General features: G+C 54.2%; 1 protein-coding gene across 1 annotated transcript in view; it reads right to left on the bottom strand.

The window, feature by feature from the left end:
• Window positions 1-166: 166 nt before the first annotated feature.
• DUOX1 (dual oxidase 1) overlaps window positions 167-19,901 on the bottom strand; it is a 32,183-nt gene continuing 12,448 nt past the window's right edge. The window contains 19 exon segments of the mRNA XM_045823020.1: window positions 167-951; window positions 1,641-1,769; window positions 1,893-2,048; window positions 3,182-3,340; window positions 3,588-3,817; window positions 4,214-4,367; window positions 7,967-8,094; window positions 9,439-9,488; window positions 9,940-10,039; window positions 10,578-10,808; window positions 11,116-11,294; window positions 11,861-11,950; window positions 12,378-12,447; window positions 14,224-14,399; window positions 14,676-14,769; window positions 15,040-15,265; window positions 17,362-17,547; window positions 18,171-18,370; window positions 19,125-19,238. Of these exon segments, the coding sequence (XP_045678976.1) occupies window positions 829-951; window positions 1,641-1,769; window positions 1,893-2,048; window positions 3,182-3,340; window positions 3,588-3,817; window positions 4,214-4,367; window positions 7,967-8,094; window positions 9,439-9,488; window positions 9,940-10,039; window positions 10,578-10,808; window positions 11,116-11,294; window positions 11,861-11,950; window positions 12,378-12,447; window positions 14,224-14,399; window positions 14,676-14,769; window positions 15,040-15,265; window positions 17,362-17,547; window positions 18,171-18,370; window positions 19,125-19,238 (2,795 nt within the window). The 3' untranslated portion in view covers window positions 167-828.

Raw genomic sequence — 19,901 nt, 5'->3', positions numbered from 1 at the left:
GAAGAGTGGCCCTGAGCAGGGAAAGGGGTCTCTAGCTGGGTGGATTCCTTTATTCAGTGGATACTTATCAAGCTCAGAGAATGCATCAGCCTAAGTTAACCAGCTGGTTGACTGGCTTTTCTGTCAGTACTTACCCGATCCTGGGACAAAATAAAGAAAACCAGAGTGCAGAAAAGTGGTTTATTTATAAAGGAGACTAGGGAACAAGAAGAAGAGAGAAGGGCCGAAGAGCACTACATAGACATTGGGCCAAGTTCTGACTACAGCACCTGTTTTAAGAATTTGGGAGAGAAGACCAATTGTGCTGTTCAATGGGGGTGCTGGGGGAGTTCCTATAAATTGCTCTCTATGGGTCCAGCTTCTACCCTCTTCAAGTCATTTGCCAGCCCTTTTTACAGTGGGGAGCCCACAGGAAGGGGAGGGTTTAGGGGAGGGGTTTTTAGATGCCAGCATCTGTGCTCTCACTTCATCCTTAGGCTCACAGCTTCCTACACACGCACATGCACACACACACACTACTTGTCAGCTCATCTTTTAAGTTTTTTCTTAGTTTGGAAGAATAGATGTCACTTTGCCCCCAAACAATAATAGCTCCCAACCTCTAGTCAGCCCCAGACAGTGCCTCCCACTTCTCCAGGCTGAGACCTTATGAGCCTGGGGGTCCCAGAACCCACATAAGGTGACTGGCCATGGCCACCTGGACCAAGGTCGGGAGGTGGGAATGGGGAGAAGGCTGAGGGAGCCAGAAACAGGAGGTGGTGAGGTGAGGTGTGACCCAAACCTCTGCCCGGCTGAGAAGTGGGTGGTTGAAGCCCCTGGGCAGGAGGCCTAGAAGTTCTCATAATGGTGGGAGAAATGGGTTCGGTCCTGCCTGTTGATGAGCTGACAGGCCTTTTCCACATTCTTCGTCATGCCAGGGGGGCCACAGCTAAACACTCCTATTTTCTGGACCTGTTGGGGGAGGAAGAAGTGAAGGCTAGCTCAGTGTTCAGAGGGAGGGCTCTCTCAGTGTCCATGTTAAAGCCACGAAGGGTCCCTGATGAGGGCTTGCTCCGCGTTCCTGGTGAAGGTTTGCTTCTAGCATGCATGGTGAGGGCCAGCTCTGTGTTTTTAAATCTAGCTCGTTTTGGTAAACCTGCTCTCTGTGGATCCAGCCTCTACCCCTTCCAAAGCATTTGGCAGCTTCAAGTGCAAGCAAGGTCCGTGTTTCCGATAGGGGCTGGGTTAATCAATGTTCAAGTTGTGGTATAGCTTAGTGTCTCACTAAGGGCTAACCCAGTGTTCATGACAGCAATGGCGTGCCCATTGTTCATGACGAAGATTAGTCCAGTGTGAGGCCTGGCTCAGTATTAGTGGTTAGGGTAGCTCTGGGTTTGTGGTGAGGACTAACTCAATCACTGAGCTCTTCCTTTCGAACAAGGCATCATGGCTTCAGAAGTGGCAAGTTCTCGTCACCTGCCTCCCCGCTTAGGCCCTCAGGGTGACCCCCTTCTTTCTGAATTCACTACCCCACCAACTTACCTGGGGATAATGGGTTCTCATCAGCAGTCAGTTTCTTCCCCGATAAAGCAGGTTTGGGAGCTGTGCTCAAACCCCAGATGATAAACTGAAGAGAACCTGGATATGGGGTGGGGACTGACCTGTGGGTGAACCTCCTGCAGGGAGTTGAAGAAGGGCTCGAAGGGGGGGCGACCAAAGTGGGTGATGGAGCGCAGGCCCGTGAACAGACTCCGATTGAGCACCTTCTGGAAGTGCCGCTCACAGATGTACTGGTAGAGAACAAACGGAGGAGGAAGTCAGAGCCAGGCAGAGCTAGGGTCAGCTCCTAGCTCACACAGAGCCCCGCCCACACGGAAACCCCCGCGCATCCGGCCTGGCTGGCACTGCCGCACCAGCATGGTGGTCCTGAGGTCGAACTTCTCAGCCAGCTGGGTGATGTAGATGTGCACGGACACTAGGTCCTGGTGGTCATTCTCCTCCACCTCCCGGATGATGTCAGCCAGCCACTCGAACTGCCGCTGGGTCCGCGTCACCCAGATGAAGTAGATCTGGGGACAGGGTTGGAGCTTAGGACTCAGCTCAGCTCAGGCTCCCTATATCCCAGGGACTTACACACCAGCAGAACCCTTCTGGCCAGTTTGTGCCTCTTTCCAGACATCCTGGGGTGATGGAGTGTATGGGGCCATAGGGCCAGGCTCTGGGACAGGAGAGGAGTTGCCCCAGGGCATGGAGAGGTACAAGTGAGTGACAGCCTGGGGCACCCCAAGGTCTGATGGGGTGGAAGGAGCTTTTTCATACTGAGCCTATCCTGCCACCCTCTCCAGTGGGCCCTCCTTAGGCCGCGAGGCTCCCAACCAACCCTAGCCCAGAGGGAAAGGATCCCACTAAGGGGCTTGTCATAGAACATCCTCTAGGAAGATCCAGCTGGCTGCCTGAAGGAGGTGGGAATGGACTCAAAGAGAAACCACAGGGATGGAAGCTTCCCTTGGAGGCCCCATCTCCAGCTTCTGATGGGGAGAAGTGGGGTTGTGTGGGTTAAGAAGCAGGGGCCGGCAGAGCTGGCTTGGACAGAGGAACAGGAACTGTCTGTCACCTCTGAATGCTAACAGCATACAGGCCGGGCCTCTGCCTGTTCCATTCTTGTGCTCCTGACTCACCCGCCAAGCCTAGAGAGACAAGCAGGGGCCTGCCACCAGGTTCAGGCTGGGGTGAAGGAGCCTGGTGTGGAGGGGGGCTGAGGGCCTGGGCTGTTTGGAGCCAGCCATGCCCTTCAGCCCTGCCTACCACCACCTCTGCACTTTCTCTCAAGAGCACAGCCAGTTTCATTCGTGTCCCACCCCAAGCCCCACCCAAGTGTGCCCTTTCTTCTCCCAGCCCTACAATGCCTCAAGTGCTAGTCTCCCCTGTAAGAGGGAATGGGTTTCTTCACCCCTCTGCAACCCTGCCTGGGATGATTCCCAGAAGCAAACCCTATGTGCGGTGCTTCATAACTGAGGGAAGGAACCTGGGGACGTTAGCAAACCAACTCTTTCCTTTAGGATCAGGGTGTCTCTTGACCGCCCCCCGCCCCACCCCCCTGGGCCAGGCCAGCTTGGCCTTGCCCAAACTAGGGAGACAGACCCAGATGGACCCAGTGATAGGGAGCAGGGGACATGGGCTGGCCAGAGGAGGGGACACTTACCTTCTTACAGAACACTTGGTAGCTGACTGATGACTTAAAGACCAGGTCTTTGAGAATGGAGGCAAAGGGGGTGACCCCAATGCCCCCTCCCACCAGCACTGACACCTCAAACTTGTGCCACTCCTGGTGGCCCTCTCCAAATGGTCCATCCAGGTACAGCTGCAGGGAGGGGGGTGGATTTGAGTTAAGCTCTCAGCTACCATCATAGCCTGAAGCCAGAAATGAGAGGCAAGATAAGGCAGGTAGGTTTGTGGGGTGAGGGGGAAGGGGGAGACTGTGGCTTTATCTGGAACAGCCAGCCTTGGGGTGGGGGAAGGGAGGAACACAATGAGGCAGCTGGTGCTGCAGGGCCAAGGCCTGCTAAGGGGATGGAAGCATGTGGTCCATCTGGCCTGGGTCTGGGCACCTTTGGGTATCTGGCACAGCCATCCGGCGAGGGTGAGTAGATTTCCCTGAGGCGAGTGGTCCAGGGCCCCGCCGCTCGGATGTGCAGGCTGAGCGTGTCCTCGTGGGGAGCCGAAGTCAGTGTGAAGGGGTGGTACTCGGTGGTCCCCAGAGCCAAGCAGGCAATCCGCACCCACTGTCCTGACTTGTACTCAAAGCCTTGGGGCCGCTGGAACTGCAGGTGGGTCACTCCTACGGAGGGGAGGGGAGGTGGGCCGGAGGCAGCTGTCCTGAGCCTGCAACAATGTGGTCTCCAGAGAGTTCCCCAAGCTGTACTCTCATCTCTGCTGCTGGAATATGTCAGGGGACCTCTGCCCATCAAAAGTCATTACTATCCTCAGGCCATGTCTGCCCTAGGGAGGGGCTGGTGGTCAGCAGGGCCAGCGACAGCCTGACCTGGGCTCCTCCTCCCTGTTGTGAGAGAGCCTCAGATCCCCTGGCAAAGATCTCTTACCAGCTCCCTCATCCCTTCCACCCCGAGGCCCCTGCCAACTCCACTGGGCCAGGCTAGCGCACCGCAAGGTCCAGGCTCCGCTCTGCTTCCTCAGGACCACCAAGCTGGACCCCTGGCAGCCTCTGGGCTCATACCTGAAGGCAGCAGCTCCGCCTTCACCACGCTGATCTCCACCTTCTTCCTGCTCAGGCTCACCAGCTTGTCCCCCCCATAGATTAGTGCCGGGACCAGGAAGAAGATGTGGAAACGAGGCATCTGGATCAGAGCGAAGCTGCCATGGATGATGAGCTGTATGGAGTGAAGAATGCAGCTCAGACCCAGCCACTCCCACAACAGCATCTGAGGCCAGCTCGGGACTTAGACCCCTGTATCCTTCCCCCACTGGCACATCCAATACCCCACCTCACCGTGTGCCAAGCTCCTTCCAGGTTCCAAAACCTAACCACTTCTAATGCCCTCTTCCAAAGCATCCAGATGAATGAGACTACATCCATCTCTCTGACACTGTCCTGGACCAAGCCACATGGACACTCCCCCGCACTCCTGCAGTAGCCTCCTGACTGGTTCTCCACTGGGTTGCCCCACTGTGATCCACTCTCTTCAAGGTAGCCAATGTGACTTTTTAAAGTTCATTTCATCATGTCATTTCTGCTTAAAAAGCCTTAGTGGCCTTCCCATTGCACCACAAGGCCTTGTGATGCCACGATCCCTAGCTGCCAGCTTTTCCTTCTCCCTGTTCTTCAAACACAGCAAGTCCATTCTGCTTCAGGACCTTTGCACCTGCTGTTCCCTCTGCTGGGAATGCCCTTTCCCTGGTTCTTCCCACAATTATCTCCATCTCTTTTTTCAGGTCTCAGCAGAAACACCACCTCCTCAGGCCTTCCCCCACTCCTCACTGTCACAGTTCCCTGTTAGCTCCCTTCAAAGCACTTGCCATCCACAATAATTTTGTTTCGTCACTCATTGCCATGATTACTGTTGTTTTCCCCAGGGGACTGTTAGAGCAGGTACCGTATCCATTTTGTTTGCCACTATACTCTCAGCTCCTAGCAGGTTCTGCTTGGGACATGGTAGGCACTCAGTAACTGTTGAGTCAATGAAAAGAATTTCCTCAATTTATCCTCTCCCTTTGGGGTCTAAGAACGCCTAACCAGTCTCCCTTTTCCCCCAAAATAACTGCCAGGTATTGTCCAGCTCTAATCTTTTCTGCAACAAGCTGATCAGACACTACTTGCCCCATTCTTCCCATTTGCTTGCTCCTGAGTCTGGTCAGTCTGGCTGCCCACTCCACCTCTTCTCAGGATCTGCTCACCAAGGGCTCACGAATGGCCACACCCTGAGGTCTCCTTTCAGACCACTCTTGCTCCCACCCTTGGCAGTCTGTGGCTCAGCAACCACCCCTCCTTGACACTTCTGCAACGATGCTCTCGCTTCCCACCTCCTGCACTGACTCTGTTCCTTGTCCACTCCCAACCCTGTGTGTTGCCCAAGCCCGATTTCCTCACCTTCTGCTCCTGCCTTTCTGTACTTTCCCATATGGTGTGGCCTCTCAGCTGAGCCACAGCCCCTACGCTTCAGCGCAACTCACATAGCTCCACCATGACCCGCCACCACCTAACGCCTCATGGCCACCCACAGCCATCCATGCCTGTCTCTTCTGTGCCCTGAATATTCCATCATCGTCCACACCGCCACACCTGTGCTCACGCCCTTGCTTCTACCTGGGATGCTCCTCAGCTTCCACTCTGTACTACCAAACCTTAGCTTATCTCTCTGTAAGGCTTGGCCCAAGTCCCATCTTCTTCCCAATGTCTTCCCTAACCAATTTGGCTCAAATGAAACTGCCTTCAATGAGCTCCTGTAAGTTACTTTTTGAAACACTCAGCTCAGCTATTAATCCTGTATTGTCTGCTTATTTCGATCATTTCCATGCCTGGCATTTATCTCTGCGGCAAATCCTAAGTTCTGGAGGACAGAGCTTAGTTTCCCCTTCCTCTGTAGGCTCAGCACGGAGCTGGGACAGACTCACAACACAGAACCATCAAAGTGAACTCCAGTCACTCATTCACCTCTCCCTTCCCCCAGGCAGGTGTTCCTGAGTACTGGAGCCTCTCCCCACAGGACTTACTCAAACCTCTCTGTGCTCTCCTCTGAACTGGCCCTGGTTCCCCAAGTTCCTCCTTCATTGTGGAGCCCGAGCCCACGCCCACCCCCAAGGCTTTCTGAGCATCCAACCAGGCTGAGAACAATGTCAGGCTGACATCATGTTTATACACCCTGTTTGGTGTTGGCTCTGCTTTTAAACCACAGAGCTGCTGCAGACTCACAGTTGGCTGAGAGGCTGGGTGAGCAGCCTGCCAGCTAAGCTTTGGCGGTGCTAGCCCAGCCCTCTCCAGCCTGGAGAAGGAGCCTGGACAGCTTGTTGAAGGTCTATCCTACACTGGGTCCTTTACTTGTAACATTTCTTTCTGCCTGAGATCAAGTGGCCACACCTGTGATAAATAAGAAGGAAGCAGGTGTTTTGGCCCCCGATTTACCCCCAGGGGAGACACTTCCAAGATGTCAGGGCTAGGACTGCCCAGCAGAGGCGCCTGCACCTTTCTGAGCCGCTGACTTCCCTGCTGGCAGGGAGGGTGGCTCTGAACTCCAGTGATTCCCCAAACCAGAGATAAATCAGAAAGGGGTCTTGGTCTCAGGAAGCCAGTCTGACTGCTCTCATTTGGGTCTCCCATTAGTTCAAAGAAGCTGCTTTTTCACCAGAAACAAGAACACCACCTCCGCCGCTAACACAAACAATAACTAGGATGTTAGAGCTTCACGCATGCCTGAGAAGGTGGAGAGGAAGGAACAAATTAGCTAGAGAGAGATTTCTTTGGAAATACACATCATCAATTCCAGGAAACAACTTAAGCCAAGGTGGGGCAGTCATCATCACATCTGTGAAGTGCTGAGCCTCAGGAAAAATGGAGACAGGCGCTACTACCTATCACAGAGGACAGAACCGCACCTGGGAGGAGGCGGGGCCAACCACAGGTGCCTATGTGACGCAGGCAATGGGAGATCCCTGTGTGCAGATCTGCCTGTGGCCAGGTGATAGAGAGGGCTGTCGTATGGGCTCTATTTCTTGAGTGCTGGCAGCCCAGCTGTCATCAGAGGGGACACAGGGGCCCTCAGGTGCCCTTCAGGGAGCTGCCTGTGTCTGTGAGGAAGGCAGGCCAAGCAGAACCATGACATAGGGGCACAGACCACAGTCAGCTCTGGGACCAACGAGCTGAAGCGGCTGGTGACAAGCCCAGGGAAGGGGAAGGGAACAGGACAGGAGAAGGGAGGAAGTGTGGAGGAAGGCAGGCAGAGGCCCAGACGAAGGAGAAGGAAAAGGGATGGATAGGGTCTTAAAAATCCATTTTATCAACAGTTCAAGTGAAGACATTTTGAGCAAGGTTATTAACTTTGTAGATGGCACTTAACTGGTTGGGGTGGCTAACATCCCAGAAAACAGGACCAGAACAAAAGTGATAAAACTCGATTAAGATAAGTTTCCCTTAAAAAGGGTGATGCTCCATTGAATGTAGGCAGTCCACTCAGGAGCCCAAACCAGCCACTCAAAGTAGAGAAAGACTGGCTGGGCAGAAACGATGTGGGGGTGTCTGCAAGGAATGCAGATCAGCCTGGTAGAGCCGCTACTGCAACCCCCCAGGCCAGCGAGTCCATCTTCCAAGTGCTATATATTGGGGTCAGTCTACTCGAGAGTCCTGTACTATCATCTCCATCTTTTAAGTGACAAATGAAGAGGATACTTGAAATAACTAAGAGAACAGAAAACTGATGTATCAGCCCTCACTGCCTCCCTGGGAACATCTTGCCCACACCCCCCTGGCCTGGCTCACCAGGACGTAGAGCAAGATGTAGAGGTGGTGGGTCAGCCAGAAGCCCCTGAAGCTGCAGCGCCGGAAGTGGTGGGAGGCGAAGACGTACATGATGGCCAGGACCAGGAGCATTATGACCCCCGTGAGGCCTGCAAAATGAACACAGGGTGAAGGGCAAAGGAGTAGGGCTCTTCTGAGCCTGTCAAAGGTCTTTATCCCCTTTCTACCCCACGGTCCTAGGAGGGGGTGGGGAAAGCCCCAGCATCTCCTTCTGCTCCTCTCCCCTCACGCCATCGATCACAGCACCTTTCACTTCAACAGCACCTCATCCTTCACAGACCTTGTCATGGTATTTTTCAAGCAGCTGTGTCATTATTTGTTTTATGCCCATCACCTTCTGACTCTCACATTCACAAGAACAGGGACTAGGCTAGGCTAGCTCACCACTGAATTCTAGTGCCTCATATAGGGCCTGGCACACTGCAGGCCTTATATAATGTACACTGAATGAACAAATGCACAGTGCATCTACTCTGGGCCCTCTGGGTCAGACTCTGGACACTGCAGGCCCTTTCCTCATGGAGGCAAGGCTTGGTCCACATCCCTGCAGCACTGTACTTAGCTGCCACAGCACAGAGCTCCCTTGGGCTGAGCCCTGGGTTTGTGGGAGGAACCTCCTCACAGGGAAACCCAGGCCTGGGCTACACAGGAGGGCAATATGGAGCCAGGGTGGGGGTGCAGGGGCCAGAGAATGGCCCCTCAAATGATCAAGGAGGAGAGAGTCAGAAATTAGGAAGATTAGAGCCTTGAAGTATGGAAAAGCAGAGGTTAAGAAAGGGGTCTAACCAAAGCCTGTAAAGTACAGAACGGAGAGAAGAGCATAAACACAGCCTTATCCTCTAAATCCCAGTGTGCAGGAATTAGCAAGCAGTCTCTGAAGTTCAAAGCAGATCGTTTTAGGATTAAAAAATAAAAAAAATTTTAAATTGCACTATTTCACAGAGGAGTGAGTGTGGAAAACGTGTTACCCCAAGGAGGGAACAGACTGAAAACATAAATACATTCAAGAAGTGTTTGAATAGATTCACAGCTAATAGCCCTAAATGGATGATTATGGGGAATTAGGAATATACCGCTAAATAGTTCTTGTCAAGATAGAGTAAACGGGGTGGGGTTGGGGGAGTCTACCTAGCTTGACAAAGAGCCCGGTTCCTCCCCTCTGCAGGTGGGGCAAGGCATTTCTCAGAGCCACCAGCACAGTAGGTGTGTGTGTTGGAGAGTGGAGGGGGACCACTCCCACTCCACAGAGGAGGAGCTAGTTCAGAGTTGGGGTGGGAGCCCAGTGGAGCTCCTGATAGAAGCACTGGAGAGCCGTCTGCTACTGCCTAGGAGAGTCCTCAGGGCCAGAGGGCACAGCCTGGCTCACCATGAGAGCCCAGAACCTGGAGCTTGGAGCCAGGCCCAGAAATTCACAGAACAGGAAGGGCTCTCACCTGGAACAGTCTGGAAGAACCACCAGTAATACTTCTGGGGGAACTCAGACCTGTAGGGAAGGAAACCCAAGGGAGGATCCTGAGAGGAGAGGTTCAGGTCTTCCAGAAAGGACCCCCCAGATGAGGCACCCCAACCCAACCACCAGTCTCCCTTTCTGCTGATTCGGGGTTGGGGGCTCAGGCTGGCCATTGTCTGTCCTTGCCCTATAACCTGGAAGGTGATACTCTCTGATTCTTTCTTTCTTTCAAGACTTTATGTATTTCTTTTTAGAGCGGGGAAGGGAGGGAGAAAGAGAGGGAGAGAAACATCAATGTGTGGTTGCCTCTCATGCGCCCCCTGCTGGGGACCTGGACCGCAACCCAGGTGTGTGCCTTGACTAGGAATTGAACTGTGACCCTTTGGTTTGCAGGCCCGCACTGAATCCACTGAGCTATACCAGCCTGGGCTGATTCTCTCCACCCATAAATAATACACCCTCCCCACACCCCCTCAGTACTCACCCATCATCATGGAAGAGGCCAGGGAAGAGGCAGGAGAGGATGCTGAGTGGGCTGATGGAGAACAGGTACACATTCACCACGTGGCCCGCAGTGTGTAAAACTAAAGAAGACCAGGTGGGGGGCGGTGAGCCTGGGGACAGCTGGGTGGGGGTTCTCAACCCATGCAGCCCAAGGTGGAGAACTCCAGCCAGCCAGAGTTGGGGGCCTGAAGGAGGACCCTAGGGGTTTGGATTTCGGATCTCTGATCAACTCTCTGTTTCTCCCCATGTCCATGAACACAACCACGTGAGTCCAAATTATATTAGAAATTTACTTTTCTGGTCTTTCTTACAGAAATATGTTTTAAAACATAAAAATTGTAAGACCACGCAGTATGTGCACTCATTCTGGGTGTTAGTAACTAGTCAGCTGGGGGGTGGCGGGGTGGCCTTGAAAGCGTGGCAAGAGGCACCCGTGGGGCAATGAGGGGCTCCTGGGCTCCCTTCACACCACCGCTGGGTCCACCTCCATCCTTATGAGACGGACACCCAAGATTTACACTCCAGTTAAGCGCAGGTAGAGAGGAGGGGGTTCTCAGAGGAGAGGAAGCCAGTGGGGGCAGGAGGACATGGAGGATCCCGGGGACACCCAGGGCCTGCCTGTGAGGACGATGGCAGTGGAGGCAATGAGGCGATGGAAGTCCACGGCGGCGTCGAAGGGCACATAGCGGTTGAGAAAGGTCTCTCGCAGGAAGGTGATGAGGTTGCGGCACATGGTGAGCAGGATGTAGGAGAACATGAAGGAGATGCTGGCGGCCGTGCCCCGCGACAGGATGATGCCCACGAAGGTGGTCTCGGTGATGCCGGAGGGTGGTGAGGTGAAAGTGTAGTCTGCAGAGGGGCCCAGGCAATAAGGGGGTTGCAGTGCACAGGACAGAGCACCACTGAGGGAGGTCATCTGTAGGCCCTGGTCAGCCACCACTCACAGTCGCCTCCCGAAGTCTCCATCCAAACAGGCCCAAGCCCACAGCAGGCCCTGCCCCCACAGCTGGCACCAAATGCAGGCCTCGCCCCGCCGCTGTCTGTCATTCACAGACTGCCCCACACTATCCTTCCGGCAGCTATCACTCAAGTATGCCCCGCCCTCAGGGTTATCGGTTTTTCCAAGTCTTGTCCACAGCCCGTGCCCATCACTTACAGTAGGCCCTCTCCAAGAAAAGGCCTGCGGCAATGGCGTAGAACACAGCCACGCAGCCGATGTGGCGCCGGTAGTTCTCGATGAAGCGCTTGAACTGCTGCACGGTCTGGTGAAGACGGCTTCGTTGAAACTTCTCTCGGTGAGCCTCCGTGAACAGCAGGGGCTGAAACAACGTTACCCTGGGAGACAGGAAGCTTTGGCTCTTAGGTAAGGACTCAGCTCTAGTGCAGCCTAGCTCCCCAGAGAGGAGAGTGGGCGGGGGAACGGTCACTTACTCAAGCCAAGCATGGTTCAGAGCCCAAAGGCTATAGCATACTCAAGTAAAACTGTCGAAGTAGGGAAACTACATCACAAGTGGTCACTGAGTCAGTTCATACCAAGGGATGCACTTCATCTACCCAAGTCCTCACACTCAGGCACACCTCTCCCCTCCCAGCCTGTAGCTCCTAACTCCCACGGCTTTGTTCTCACACTTTACTGGAGGCTCAAAGGATACCTCCTCCAGGAGGCCTTCCTTCACCTCCCAGGCAGAGAGGAGCATTGCCTTGAGCTCTAAAGCCCCTTGCTCTTACCACTATGATACCATTCATCAGTGGAACATTGTATTTTTCAGTGTACCAGGCTATCCCATCAGACTGTGAAGTTCCGAGGCGGTGCTTAGCACAGTGCTGGCACCCAGTAATCAATGTATGCACGCTGAAAGGATGGGTGGACTTCCTGGGCTTAGGGGGAGGATCAGGCGTACTTCTTGCCAAACCTCCGTCGAATCTCCTGGGGAGGATCAGTGTCCACGGGGCACTGCAGTCTCTGTGGTGTCAGCTCTGCCTCGACATCACTGTGGGAACAACAGCGGGCACTCACTCTGGGAGAGGGACTAGGACAGAAGTGCAGGAGATGGGACCTTGGTTACTGAAGTCACTTGGTGCTCCACTGCCCTTAGTCTGCCTCCAGACCCACTCCACTGAGGAAGGGTCAAAGCTGCCAGCCAGGGGATGGCAGGACTCCCACAGAGACCTAGATAATGAGTCCAGTCTGGGTCCCTGCCAAGGCTGTCACATATAGCTGTGCCCTTTGTAAGGGCGTCTGACCCAGGCTGCAGGTGAATGCAGGCCCGTGTCTGCAGAGAGTAAGAAGTGCCTTTTCTAATTTGTGCAAAGGTTTGATGTGGGCTGGTGCGGGCTGTGATCACGGTCATTCCAGGGAGAGAAAAGGCAACTACCTTACCCTGGCTCTCCTTCCAACATTCCCAGGTGCGGGCTCACCAGAGCTTCTCCTGGCTGATGTAGGAGGCGCGCCGGCAGAGGTCCTTGATAACTTCAGGCACCTCCACCCCTGCAAAATGCAGAGCTGGGCTAGGAAGCTGCTCAGGCCTCAGAGCCTCACGAGGACCAGGCTCGAATGTATGGACACTACAGAGGGTCTCTGGCCAGTACTCTGCCTCTAAGTGTCCTTGGCTCAGCCTGTGCCCCCAGTGGGAGCTACACCCAGCCACTAGTGGGCAGGGAGAAGGCCTGAAGCAACGCTGGCCAGGCAGGCTCCCCCGAGTGTGTGTCTACCTTCAGTCTCACTCCTAGGACCAGAATCAGGGTCATGGGGTAGAGTTCAGGAACTGTATGCAACCTGCCTGCTAAGACCTTTCTGCCACAAAACCCTGCTAATGACCTTCCAGCTTAAAATCTCCCAGGAGTTAAATGTGGAATCTAGGCGGTACATATATGGAAGATCACTATAAAATTTCCTCTACTTTTCTGTGTTTGAAAATGTTCATAAGAAAATGTTGGTGGGGGGGAACCCCTTCCAGGAGCCGCCCATTGTCCCCTCTCTGGGCTAAGCACGTGAGGCAGGGCTGAAGTTAGCAGCAAATCCGGGTTCTCATAGGAGCTGGGAATCTGCAGGTCACTTCCTGAAGATCACCCTGGTCCACAGGCCAGAGGCCAAAAGTGATTAAGCTGAAGTAGGTGAGGGAGAAAAAGATGCTTCTCGTACTATTCTTGGACCTTTTCTGTAGGTTTAAAAATGTTTTAAAATAAAATTTGGAGGAAATAACTAAGCCCAACAATTAAAAGCCAAACAAAATGGTACTCATGGAAACCCTCTACTTAATCCTTCTTTTCCAAGCCTCAGCCTTCCCCCGCCCCAGGGGCTGGATCCCTGGGACTGTGGTTTGGGCTCCCTTCAGGCCTCTCCCCCTGCTCTGCTCTTAGGCCTGGGTGCCTGGGAAGGGTGAAAAGCTGCGGAATCAAGCCTGGTTGTTCGGTCTGCTACCAACTCCCCTCCCAGCCTGGGCAGGGGAAGCCCTGACCAACGGGCCAGCTGTGCCTTGTCTAACTCGCCCCTCTTTCCCATCCGGACTGCGCAGCTCCTCCCGCTTCTCATAATCTTGGGATGGGCTGGGTTTGGTTTCAACATGCCCCAGTGAGAACCCCAGGCCAGGCTGTGACGGCACCGTAACAGCTCAGAGCAGGCCATAGGCGGTCCCTCTGCCTGCTCTCTGCCCACTCCTCACCCTGAGTCTAGCCCCCACCCACCTGAGTCAGACACAGGTAGGGCAGGAGACAGGAGGAGAAACAACAGAAGTGGGTTTCCGTGCACTCAGCAAACATTTACTGAGCACTGCTCCAGGAGATAAAGTGGCAAACAAAACCAAAACACCCGCCACCCCCTGCCACCATGGCTGAGGCCTGAGGCGGGCATGGCTGGGGGAGGGCTGTAATGAGGAGACACTGCTCCTCCCCCAGTGCTGGGCTCCAGGAACAGGGGTCTCTGTCAAGAAAGGGGAATTCCAGCTGCCGTGCCCCACCCTGTCCTGACCCCCCACCTCACCGGCAGTGCGGCGTGACCACTTCTGTGGGCCCCAGGCACTGTTGCCTTCCTGGGCCCCTTCCTCCATTAAAAAAAAAATTAAAAATTATATATTATAATTATGTTGATGGAAAGAATATAATCTAGGCTGGATACATTATTACACATTTATTATTACTCTGTTCATTCTTTTCTTCCGATTTTAAAAGAAATGAAAACATTTCCACGTACTCCCAAAGCATGTGGGCCCGTGTGCGGGGCCTGCTGTGCCTGATGGATGTCAGCCCTGCCTCCGGGCTCCCTCACCTCGGACGCAGAGCTGCGTGAAGCGGAGCTCACTGTCATGGTCCCGCAGCATGAAGTGGAAGTCCTCCCACGTCAGCTCCTCCTTGTCCTGGAAGCCCGACTCCTGGAACATGGACTCCACCACCTCAGCCAGCTGGGCCTTGGACAGGCAGTTGTTGGAGATCTCGATGAAGGACCTGGGGGTTGGAGGACGGGAGACATCAGGCCCTGACAAGGGGCCTGGGGCCTAGACACAGGGCCCGCTGGCCCTCACCAGGGCTTCAAAGCCCACATGGAAGGACTCTGACTGACCAGATTCTACGTTCCTTCTTAACTACAATAGTCTGTGGCTATATGGGTAAGAAGGAGGAGGCCCCTGCTCTTTACCCTCCTGTTTCCTCCTTCCTGTCCCACCCCTTTTCCCTGTCAGTCCCTGCTCTGGCCCACTCTCCTGGCTGTCCCATTAGACCAACCTCAGCATCCTGATGAACTCGTCCTTGGAAATGAGACCATTCCCATCAAAGTCGTACATGCGGAACATGAGGCGAGACTTCTCCTCAGGGGAACCTGGGAGAAGGAGGACCCTGTGAGAGGCCCAGACCACCTGCCTTAACCCAAGGCTGGCCAGAAGGGACCATACACCAGGGTGACCCACTGCTGGACACAGTGAAAGGCTGTGCTGCCTCCTGACCCTATCTGGGTACTCCCAGATGTCTGCCATGGCTAGAGACCTGGCCCCAGGCCTTCCCCATCTCCAACGGGTCAGCTACACTCCAGCCCCAGTCTCCAGCCCCTTCCATCTTCTCCCATCTGGACAATTACTCCCTCCCAAACTACCTTTCATGAAGACCACCAGAATGTCCAGGAACTCCCGAAAGGACAGGTAGCCGTTGCCATCTTTATCAGCCAGAGAGAACATGGACTCCACAAACATGTCCTGGGGCTTGAGGCCCAGAGACTCAGCAAACTCAGCCCTGCTCAGCTCACATGTCAGAGCCTCTCGCACCTTCTGTGACGAGTCCAGAGGCAGGGTCCCGGCGTCCGCCTGGTTGATGTCCAGCACCTGCACTTGGGCAGCAGCACAGGGAGGGAAAGAAGGAAACAAGGATTCCTTGACTTAAAGGCCAGCTGAGGCTTGTAGGAGCCACCTTTTAAGGTGTCTGCCCGGCACCCCTTCCCCTAAGCACTACCCCATACGCCCTTTGGGTGGTCCCTGTGGCCATTTATTCCACAGACCCTGGCCCTGTACATTAGCTGACTGCTCCAGGGATGCACAATCGAGCCAAGCAGCGGACTTACAATTGGGACTGGGAGGTCCTAGGTCTGTCTTGACCTGAGCACAAGAAAACTCAGAAGCTATGGACCACCCTGTTCTTCCAAGTGCTCAGAGACACAGACACAGAGCAAAGCAGAGGCACGGAGGAAAAGGAGGCAGCCTGAGAGAGGGGTGGCCTTGCTTGCTTGTAGCTTTCCCTTTGCTGGTCCTTTCCAGGCCCAGTCACAGTCCTCCCTTTGGAGTTCCTGAGTCACTGCTATAGCCTGAGTCAGCTGACCCTTCGACAATGCTAGCTTCAGTGGGTTGCTCTTTCACCCACAGTTTTGACTGAAAAAAAAAGCCTCAGCTGGGTTGAGAAAAAGTTGGCCTCAGGAAGGGGAATTCTCATCATGGGCCATCTTCAGCCCACCCAAGGGGCTGTCCCAGCATGAGGAGGCAGCGAGGGAAGCACGCAGGCTGCAAACCACAGCCCCTGTCTCTCCCGCCCGTCACCTGGAAGCCCCTACTTCAAGTCTGGCTGTAGTTTCATGGAGTAAACCTTGTTGCTAGAAACAAGGTGTTTTGGTGGAAAGCACCTGGAAGCAAGAGACCCAGGTTCATGTCCCCACTGTGCCACTGTTTCACTGTTTCACTGTGTGGCCTCGGGCAAATCTCTTCAGTAGCACCTTCATTCATTTCCTCACCTGCCCTATTTATCTCACAGGGTTATGGTGAGAAGCAACAAGAGAGGCTGTATGAAAAAATATTTGGAAGCTGAAAGCACTGTGCAGATAGGAAGGGTTGGCAGCTACCCTCAGGAAATGGTAGCACAAAAAACCCAGCAGAGAGAGTCCTCTTTCATAGCCCTGGCAGATCCTGGACTGAGTGGAGGTGCCCAGGTCCCACCTGGGCCCTGGCAATGAGTCACTCCAGTTGGAAGACCCTCCATTCTAGTACGCACTCAAGTTCAACTTGTTTGAGGAGTAAATGAAGTAGTCATGTGCACACAGTAAATAACCGTGAGATGGTAACTTCCCTCTGCATCCTCTCCCTGGCTAGCCAGCCCCCCTACTCCTTCTCCTCAAATGCTGGTTTCTGCCCTTCTACCAGGCACCTCTGCCCAGTCCTTCCTGCTCCTTTCTTCTGAGCCTTCCTGCTCCTTTCTTCTGAGCCAGCACTGTTCCAACTCTGAGTACGTGTCAGACCTCACGGCCACCGTGACTGTACACCTGCCTGAAGCCGCACTAGCCTTTCTGGACTCCCAGACCACTTCTTTCCATGGTCACATTTAGAGCTGTCTTTCTCTGCCAGTCATTTTCCTTTCTGTGCGCATCCCATCTTCCCAGTGGGATGATGAATTCCTTCTGTGGGCACCCATGCTATTTTATGGTGTATCTCCCAAGCATCTCCTCTCCAGCATCCTGCTCCCAGGCTCAAAGCCTTGCAGTTCTCTACTGATCTCATTTCCCTGTTTCAGTAGCTCTCAGAAGTCTGCAAGCTGGGCAGTGACACCCCCTGGGGGCCTCTGGCAGCCACGCTCCCCTAAGGAGGGGTGATAAAGAGTTCTCACTGCCCAACATTGCTTGTCTCACCCTTGGTTTCTGCAGCTTCTGAGGGAGGGCAGAGAGCTGGGCGAGCGTGAGGAGAGAGACTGACACAGGCCCATAAGCCCCTTCCTAGGGAACACCTCTCTGGAGTCTCACAGGTTCAGGTAGGATTGGGATGGGGGCAGAAGCATCTCCTTACAGTAAGGTCAGGTGACTCAGCCAAAACCACAGGAGAATTGATTCTTATCTGTGATCTCAGGGTTTCTGACTTCCCTGGGAGTCACCACATAGCCTTGCCCAGGTAAGGGCACCACCACAGGCAGACACACAAGGACGGATCTGATCCCACATACACACCTGCGAGAAAAGGTGCCTGAAGAAGGTTTCCAGGAGGTGGCTCCGCTGCTGGCGTGTCACGGCTGCCCTCATTAGCTCCTGCTCCCGCATCTCCCACTCCTGGAAGCTCAGCCCACTCTCCTTCAGAGCCGCCCGGAGGTTTTTCACAAGTGCCTGCCGCTCCTCCTCCAGGTTAAACAGCAGCACCTACGGAGGCAGCAGAAGGGAGAGCAACCATTTGTCAAGGCTTCTTGGGTCCAAGAGCTTTACATGAATTTTGTTAGGGGGGTGGTTACTGGAAAGAGACCCCTTGCAAAAAAGTTACTGTTATTTCCTGGGCTCAGTGGGGTTAAGTGGTTTTCTTGTAAGTGCAGAAGTAGCATTCAAAGTCACATACATATATAAAGCCATTCTTTCCTCTCTATTCCATACTGGAGAAGGGGAAGGCAGGGCGACCAGAGGATTGGAGGAACCGTGAGCCAGCCAGAGTTGAAAATTAGCCTTTGATTGAGTTCCCCTCCAAAAATCTTTAACGAATCACTACAGCCTGAAATCAAGGGACACAGAGGAGCTCCCAGCTTCTTTCAAGGAATCCCAACTAGGACCTGCCACAGTGTCCTTAGAAAGGGAGGGGGCAGACTGTGTCTGCAAGAGGAATTGGGGGCTCTGGAAATCACGGAGCAGGACAAACGTGCTCCAGTTTCGCTCTCTATGCGGTGTGACAGCCAGTAACCAGAAGCCAGAAACGCTGTCTGGCCCAGTGCTCCTTCCCCCCACCCCCTTGGCTGGCTGTGGCTGTGGACAAGGAGCTGGGGTCAGCTGGGCTATACCAGGTCATACTCCTTGGGGATCTTGAGCAGCAGGGTGCGGCATCCGCGGTTGTTGGACAGGATGAGGCTGATCTGCTGCAGAGGCCGCAGCTGGATGATACGGAGTAGGGAGAGCCTGCCGTCCAGGACGCGGACCTGCCCAGGCTGCAGGTGCACCAGCACGGGCCGGCAGGGCTCCTTGCGGCCCTGCCATTCCAACGCTGGGGAGAGACAGAGCTGGGTCAGCCGGGGCCCTCTGGGCCCGACCTGCCCAAAGCACATCCAAAGGAAGAAGGCCAGCTGAGAACTGGAGTCAGATCAAGCCCTCTTCACCTCCTCACCTCTTCCTGGCTATTGAGGGCCATCCCGTCCCTGACAGTCCTGAGGTGCCTCTGGCCCACAAGAAGAACAACTACCATTTCCTGAGTGGTTATGATGTGCTCAACACTGTACCAAGTACTCTGCATGAATGAGTCCATTTAATCTTTATAAATCTATGATGTAAGTGCTATTGTCATTCCTATTTTACAGATAAGGAAAAATAAGCTTAGAGAAATAAAAAAATCTGCCTGAGGGCCAACCGGTGGAACCAAGATTCCAATCCTCAGTCAGTCTGACTCTAGACCTTCATTAATTACTTCTCTGTTGCCTGAAATTCCAGTGTGAAATGCACAGAGCAGCAGTTTTGGGGGATTTGTGAGTCACAGTAGCTCTGTGAAATGCAGTCTCAGGCCTGTGACTCCTCTGCATGAGTCTATCACAGTCTCTATATTTGGGGCCATTGGGAGGAGCTATGGAGGTGGGAGGATTCCAGGTCCAACTTCTACTCAATGCCCTTGTGGCTCTTCCTCCTGCCCTGGCTGCCAGGAGGCCTGGAAAGAGGAGGCCTTTTCCTGAGGCTGCTGAGGTGGAGTCAGGGGCTGCCACCCTGAGCTGGGTCCTCTCTACAACCACGCTGGCCATCCCCAGGCTTACCTTCCATGCCCTCTGCAAACTTCTCACATTTGATGCTCTGGCGGTCTTGGCTCTGGAGCCTCTTGAAATTTCTCCTCCGGAGCCGGGCAACAATCCAGGCAACAAGCAGGCTCACTGGGAGGGCAGAGGCAGTAGGATGCTCAGAGGAAGGCAGGGGTCTGGGGAGGTCAGTGGCTCCTCTGCCAGACTCCTTTCCTTGGCAAGACATTGCTTTCCCCAAGTCCTAGTTCTATTCATCCTCAAATTGAGAAGGTCCCTTCGGGGAGAGGAGAGCCACTTTGCATCCTACGGGGAACTTTGAGTAGCACCTCAGATGCCTGTGCAGCCTCCTCCCCTGCTTTGAGCACCCAGGTCCCTTCCCAGCCAGAGACTGGACCCACTCTGCCTGACTGCTGGTCGACGCAGACACAGCCATGCCAAAGACTAAATTTGAATGAAGCCTTTGGCCCAGCAACTACATCCCAGCCTTGGTTCTCCAACAGGGGTTTGCCTACGACAGTTTGCCAGGCCCAGGCTCTTTCAAATATCTGTGGATTGTGAACTCCCTGTGGTACCTGACCAACCTGGGCCCTGGGGGGATCCCAGGAGAACAGGGGGACAAATTCTTCCTGGTGCCAACTTAGGTGCAGGTTGGACACTTCTCACGCCCCCTCCTGCTCTGATGTTTCCACCCTCTGTCCAGAGGAATAGTACTCTGCATGGTTGCTGCCACAGACCGAACCAACCCCACCCCTCAGCTTGCATCTCTCACCCAACCCCACCCTGCCCATCACTTTT

This window comes from Phyllostomus hastatus, unplaced genomic scaffold, assembly GCF_019186645.2.
Source record: "Phyllostomus hastatus isolate PE091 unplaced genomic scaffold, TTU_PhHast_1.1 phas_scaffold_501, whole genome shotgun sequence".
Lineage (NCBI taxonomy): Eukaryota > Metazoa > Chordata > Mammalia > Chiroptera > Phyllostomidae > Phyllostomus > Phyllostomus hastatus.
This window is presented reverse-complemented; position numbering and strand designations above follow the sequence as displayed.